This window comes from Medicago sativa, chromosome 8 (assembly GCF_051527215.1).
Source record: "Medicago sativa cultivar Bolivia chromosome 8, Bolivia_mono, whole genome shotgun sequence".
Lineage (NCBI taxonomy): Eukaryota > Viridiplantae > Streptophyta > Magnoliopsida > Fabales > Fabaceae > Medicago > Medicago sativa.
The window spans coordinates 76,265,973-76,273,186 of record NC_140756.1 but is presented as its reverse complement, the minus strand read 5'-3'; the positions used below and the strand labels follow the sequence as shown (position 1 = coordinate 76,273,186).

The following is a 7,214-nucleotide window of genomic DNA, read 5'->3' as shown; positions in this document are numbered from 1 at the left end:
TTCTCACTTCCATTATTCATTATCTCTTAAAAATTCTCTTAAAAATGTTGTGTTTTATAAACCAAACACAACATTAGAGATGAATTATTTATCAATCATGGCCTGCAACCTCAAAATACTAATAACTTCTCAAATGTGTTTATGAACAACAACGCAGTGCATGTTTGGATTACAGTTTAGCATAATCAAAACACACTGCAATTTTAATAAAATCAACATTTTGAAGATTGAATAAAATCACATTACTACATTCTACTACAACAATTTTAGATTTCACCAATCACCATGATTTCAAACATATAGGTGACAACACTATTATGTTCAAGTGCGACCGATTAAATCCGCGTTCACTATATATGAATAAAATGTTGGATAAATTACGATAAATTACTCATAGTTAAGTGATGTTATGACAGAGATATCCTGTCTCTTTTTCGTGTTATGAAGCATTAATCCGTTGTTGCTTCTTCCGAATAGAAGTTTTCTTCTCCGGTTAATCTAACCAAAGCATTCTAAATACTCAAAATACAAAACAATGACACATATCCCCACATTTCTGCAAAAAGGCTGATTCCTACACCCCCCACATGCAACTGCACTCCCACAGTATCTGCCATTGCTAGAAACAGAACAAAACAAGCTTTTATCTATAATGTAGTAACACAAAAGTTCACTCTTCTCTTTCACTCTCTCTCCCTTTATTCAATTATCAGAGAGACACAGTTTGACACTTGTTCAGTCCGTTCCCTGTCATGGCATGCTTAATACACCCCTCACATTTATTACTTTTTACCACTTTGCCATTTCCATTTATTACTATTTCAGTGTTTCATCTCTTCAATGCAGAAACTCCTTGGTTACCTACCACTACTCTTTCATTCATTCAAATTTTGAGTTTTTCCACGACCCATTTTCTACGCTTACTCCATTCAACGTGGTTTTTCTTTGTCACTTTCCAAGGTTTTTTTGCTTTCTTTATTTTTTCCTATACTTGACTTTGTCCTTTTGTTCTTGTTTCCATTACTAGTACTATTTTTTTATTAGATATAATAATATTAAAATTTGAACTGAAGATTCTCTCTTCTTCCACAGTTATTTTTCTTTCTAATACGGACGCAAATGTAACAGTACATTTTGCTGTTGAGGTAAGAACAACTATGAATGTGTACTTTTTTTTGTTTTTGTTGTTATTTTTCTGATGTTCATTTCCTGTTAGTAGTGTCCTGAAAATCTCAGTAAGAAAGGAGATAACTTTTTATCCTCATTTTGATTATCATGAGTACTATTTATTTCACTATACTATGCTTTTGATTATGACACAAATTTCATTTTTATACTTTTTAGGAATAGAATAAAGGGTATCTATTTTATGCTTAACTTCTGGAATATGTTTGTTTACTACATTACTGTTATTTAACATATTTTTTTGTGCCAAGATTTTTTTTTATACATGAGTATTTTTCTTTCTTTCTGGCTTAGCCTTTTGATATTTTTCTTGTTGGTTGGTTTGTAGTGATTTCTGATTAAGATAGTGATGGATGGTAGGAGGCATTCTGTTGATGTGCCTATTTCTAAAACTCTTGTAGCACTGAGGAGAGTTAGGTCATTGAGGGATCCTTCAACAAATGGTATTAGCAAACTCTCTCCTTTGATTGATAATGAACATTGGGAAAATGGGATTTCTCTTAGGTTTCTTAATGCTACTTATGCATGTGAATCTGATGATAATGGTTGTTTAAGGTCAAAGGATTTAGATTTTAAAGGTCATAGAGAGCATGATAGTACTACTAACTTTGAAATGGGTTGTCACATGATGAAATATTGTGATAAACAGCAACAAGATGATGAATTAGTTTACTCTAATCCTAAGCAGCAAGGTAATTTTGGAAATAAATCGCCAAAAGAAAGTTGTTGCAGCAACCATGAAGCTGTAGGATTGGATTTGGCTTCAATCATTCCGTCTAGTAATCGTTTGAAGGATAAAGAATCATGTTATTTATCAAGTGCATTGTCGTCGCAATTAGGGAGAATAGATTGCACAAAGTCAACTAGAAAATTGCTGCAAAAGAATCAAGTGAAACCGTTTGAGTCGATGCGTGATAATGCAAGCAGTGTTGAGAGTCCATGCCTTAGTGCCTCAACACAAACACCTCAAGATGTTGATGTTTTAGTTGATTACAATGGATGTGGAATAAGCTGTTGTTGGTCGAAGTCACCGAGGTTTAGAGACGCAAATTATTATTCTGAAATGGAAGACCTTCCCTTGATGTTGCAGCATGTTAATGAGACTGATCTTCATGGACAGAAAAGCATGAGGCACATTATTGGTAGTGAAATTAGTCCAACATTAGAAACTCCTAGAAGTTTATCTATGAAATTTAGGCCGAAATCTTTCAATGATTTGGTTGGACAAAATATGGTTGGTAAGTCTCTTTTGGGTGCAATCTCTAGAGGAAGGATAGCATCATTTTATCTATTTCATGGTCCTCGTGGAACGGGAAAAACCTCTGCATCGAGGATATTTGCTGCTGCACTGAATTGCCTCTCGCTTGAGGAGCGAAGGCCTTGTGGTTTGTGTAGTGAATGTGTTTTGTTCTTTTCTGGAAGAAGTAAAGATGTTAAGGAAGTGGACTCTTTGAGAATAAATCGTCCGGACAAGGCTAAATCCCTTGTTAAGAATGCATGCACAACAGCTCCTTTTTCGTCACGTTATAAGGTGTTCATTATTGATGAGTGCCAGTTATTGAATAAGGAAACATGGGTGACTCTTCTGAATAGCCTAGGGAGTTTTTCTCAACATGTGGTCTTTGTGATGATCACTCCTGATTTGGAGAAGCTACCAAGAAGTGTGGTTTCTCGAGCTCAAAGGTATCACTTTACAAAGATTAAAGATGCCGACATTGCTAGCAGACTCAAAAGAATTTGCGTTGAAGAAGGTTTTGAGTCCGAACAAGATGCTTTGGATTTCATTGCTGCTAAATCATGTGGTTCTCTTAGGGATGCAGAAATGATGCTTGATCAGTTAAGTTTGCTTGGCAAAAAAATCACAATTTCCTTAGTCTACGAGCTTGTAAGTTTGTGCTTTGTTCTGTGCATATATATCATGGAAATTGTCTTCATTATTTATTAGTATTGGTATATGTATATATTCCTTAACATTTAGTCTTGCCCTTTGTTTTTCTGCAGACTGGGGTCATTTCTGATGATGAATTGCTTGATTTGCTGGACCTGTCTTTGTCATCTGACACTTCAAATACAGTTATAAGAGCCCGGGAGCTGTTGAGATCAAGGATAGATCCGTTACAACTTATATCTCAGCTGGCGAATCTTATTATGGACATTCTTGCAGGGAAATGTGAACTTACTGGTTCTGAAATCAGAAGAAGATTTTCTGATAGACATATTTGTAAGGGCTTTTAAATATCTTACTATGGACATATTTGTATATATTGGCTCTCAGACTTTCATTTCAGTCCTTTTTCTATTGTCTGATTGGTTTTTTTCTTCTTCATCGTAGCGGAATCAAGCATGCAGAAACTTAGTCATGCATTAAAGATACTTTCTGAAACGGAGAAGCAATTGAGAATTTCTAAGAATCAAACAACATGGTTCACTGCAGCTCTTCTACAATTAAGCACTATAGAATATTCATCTGTGGATGCTAATGATTCCAAGTTGTGCATCGGAGCTGCATCCAATAGAGGTAGGTTTGATTTCTTTCTCAGTTTCTTATGTTTAATTCCCCGCGTTTATGTTTGGTTCCAGGTCCAAACACTCCAGAATCATGTTTTGGTTGGTCAAATGTGGTTTGACTGCAAATTAGTTATGTTTGGCTTTCAGCCCTAAAATTGATTTCAACCTCAAAACCGATTTGACTATACAGCGAAGATTTTTAACTGTTGATCCAAACCTCTCAAACATGAATCAATAAATATTACATCTTTTGCGAGTGTAACTAAATATAAATCACTGTCTTTAACTCACTTTCGACCAAAATCAATTCAATCAAAATCAATTTTCCGGAAAGCCAAACACATGTCGACGCATGGATATAGTTTGAGATTTGATCTTGTTTAATCACTCATTCTAAATTTATCTTCATATGTTTGCAGATCGCGATTTATGCAGTACATCATCTACTGCTGAAAGCTTAAAGCATCTTGCTACAGATAAGTGCGCTGAGAAATCGTATAAAATAGAAGTGCAGGATGATGATAAAGCCACATTGGATTGTATATGGTATAAAGCTACAGAGATATGTGAATCTAAAAGGCTCAAGGCTTTTCTCAGGAAGCACGGGAAGTTGTCTTCAGTTTGTATTAATCAAGGTTCATATTACACTTTATGTACACTGTTTAAGTCCTGTGACTAAGTTTCCCTTCATTTAAATTTCTTACATGGTCAATGTCTTTTGTGCTTGTTGATGGAAATGTTTATGACTCCTCTTTTGACATTCTCTTTTCAACACTATTATTAAATGAAATCTTATATTGGTCCCACTAATAGAGTGGGCTAGGTTATTTAATGGGACCGCATGAGAAGAAAAGGTATGCTGTTAGGATTTCTCCTTTGTAAAACTAAAAGTCTTTAAAAATATTCTTATTATTTAAGCAAAACTGCACTACAGTTCCTTTAACTTAATCTAAAGTTTCAAATGGTCTTTTATCTTTATTTTCGTGGCAAGTTGGTTTTGTTTCGTGTTTTTTTTTAACTCAACTTTATCAACTAATTGAATGAAATGTACTCCAATTTTCAGGTCTTGCAGTTGTGGAGTTGGAGTTCCCCCACCGTGTCTACGTAGCTAGAGCTGAGAAGTCATGGAAACAAATTGCAAGTTCCCTACAGTTCATATTGGGTTGCAACATTGAGCTCAGAATCAACCATGTACCTTGTACTACAGATTCTAAGTATGCTAGATTGAAGAGGTCATCTTTCAATTTCTTCAATTGTTCGCGCAGGATTCTTCGGAAATCATTATCATCCGATGAACAAGGATGTGAATCAGACTATGCTGATTGCACTTCTCAAAAGCCTATGATGATGGACCGAACTCTATCTCGCTCCTCTGATTGTGGATCTCGGGTGCCTCCCCTTGAGTCCTACCATGGAATGGAGCTTGTAACAACTCTTAGAAGCTGTGAAGGGAATTTACTAAGCTCGGGGAAAATAATTTTAAATAGAATAGATCAAGAGACTCCAAGGATTTCATTTTCTAGAGATGGTTCTGCCAAGGAAGAAGGGTGCAATTATGAAGATCTTGCATCATCAACCGTTGATTTAGAAAATACTCATTCTAACTGTTTTCCTCGAACGCTCTGGCTTCATAAAAAACTATCTTCTTCATATGCATCAAAACAGAAGGAATTTTGTTTTATCCATCCTCAAGTTCAAATGTATTGAGAGTTGTAGCTATGATAAGGAGCCTTGTGTTTTTAACCATAACTAACAGCTGAACCAAAGCTTACGAGGAATATTAGGTTTCTTTTGCATTTTTTTTTTTATCATTATCTTAGCATTAGCTATACTTTATGTCAAACATAACATTGCCAGTGACTATTACATACTATTGTTGCTTTCCTTTTGAAGATAGCCGTTTTTACAAACCCATATTGAATGCCACATAGATAAATTGAAAGAAAAAACAATATAATAGAACAAACTACTACATATTAGAAAAATATTTAGATATTTTCTTTTTTTGAGGAAATTTAGATATTTTCTTTCCATCCACGTTCCTTAGGTATATTTTCATATTACTATGGAAAAAAAAAATACCGCTTGTTTCATTGATAGGGATTCAATATAGTTAGAGCGACTGACTTATCGATGGATACACAAGTATCATCTTAAATTTGTGTCTTAAAAAAAAGGCTAAAACCCACTTTTTGCCCCCTAAGTTTGCAAAAGTTGCGATTTTGGCCCCCTATTAAAAAAATAGCATTAGTGACCCCCTATGTTTAGGGAAATATGCTTTTTGACCCTCTAACATAAGGGAAATATGCTTTTTAGACCCCTTATCTTTAGAAAAAGTTGCAATTATTCCCCTTTTTTAGGACACGTGGCCTCTTCTCAGTAATTTTTGGACGAAGGGGGCCAAAAATGCTATTTTTTTTAATAGGGGGCCAAAATCGCAACTTTTGCAAACTTAGGGGGCAAAAAGTGGGTTTTAGCCAAAAAAAAATACCGCTTGTTTCATTGATAGGGATTCAATATAGTTAGAGCGACTGACTTATCGATGGATACACGAAGTATCATCTTAAATTTGTGTCTTCTGAATTCGTTATGAAACTCAACATGTTCGTGCTTGGTAACAATTAAGGTATTTAAGACGAAGAATGTGATATGAGATTTTTTGAATGAGAACCTTCTGAATGCAATTTTGAATTAAGTGATTCTTCTTCAAGCCCTTCTAGATGTTGACGGCCCTTGTAATTGGGGTTAGGGAGGAATTAACACCCGCCACTTTAGCGTTCAAAGTGCTTACACCTTACAACATGCTACTGTTATGTCTCATGCTAAAGAGATCAATTGGAAGATAAGGAGTGCGTTCAAAGGACCCCACCATATCCAGACTTTTACGTGGTTCGTTGTTCATGAATACATACTCCAACGTTCATAGGTGGAAGTAGGAAGTGGGAATTTCTCTTATCTGCGCTAATTACGAGAGGAATGATGAAACTACCCTCCATGTGTTTGTGATTGCGTGCATAAAACCCGTGTTTGGGTTCGACCTGTTCCATCTAATCATATTACTATTTTTTTTGTTTCATTGTAAGGACTAGAATTTTATAGCTTTAAAAAACATGAAATTGGAGCTTTCCAAGATGGATGACAAATTATTTCATTACTATGTTGTTGGAACAAAATGTGTTTAACATTGCCACCTTAAGTATTGATGATAACAATGTATTAAAAGTTCAATTGGATATGTTAATATTTGTTCAAATGTGCAGGACCATAGACTAAAATTTATAAGTCTTTAAACAAAGTATTGGTTCTGGAAGACAAATGAGAGCAAAGGAATTCACAAAGGAAGCTTATGTTGCAAGTTAGAGTATGAAGAAGTCAGAGTTTGAAGACCATCAGAAGCTGACAGTCAAAGTCCGAAGTCACCAGAGTCTGAACCTAAAGTCAGTTAATTTGGTTATTTGAAGACACAAGATTGTAGAAGGAATATAAGTTTGGAGCAACGGCTATTTCAGAGAAATTAGAAG

At 35.1% G+C, this 7,214-nt stretch overlaps 1 protein-coding gene across 2 annotated transcripts; it reads left to right on the top strand.

Moving 5' to 3' along the window:
- Nucleotides 1–384: 384 nt before the first annotated feature.
- Nucleotides 385–5,585, top strand: LOC146901635 (AAA-type ATPase family protein). Of its 2 annotated transcripts, XM_085733799.1 has the most exons (7): nt 385–960; nt 1,093–1,145; nt 1,514–3,070; nt 3,187–3,406; nt 3,518–3,703; nt 4,113–4,328; nt 4,757–5,585. In XM_085733799.1, exons 3-7 carry the CDS (start codon nt 1,535–1,537, stop codon nt 5,398–5,400), a joined length of 2,802 nt encoding a protein of 933 aa, XP_085589925.1. In that variant the 5' UTR covers nt 385–960; nt 1,093–1,145; nt 1,514–1,534; the 3' UTR covers nt 5,401–5,585. The 2 variants fall into 2 exon arrangements, with proteins under 2 accessions (XP_085589925.1, XP_085589926.1); XM_085733800.1 differs by lacking the exons at nt 385–960; nt 1,093–1,145 and having other exon boundaries at nt 1,176–3,070.
- The last annotated feature ends 1,629 nt before the right edge of the window (nt 5,586–7,214 follow it).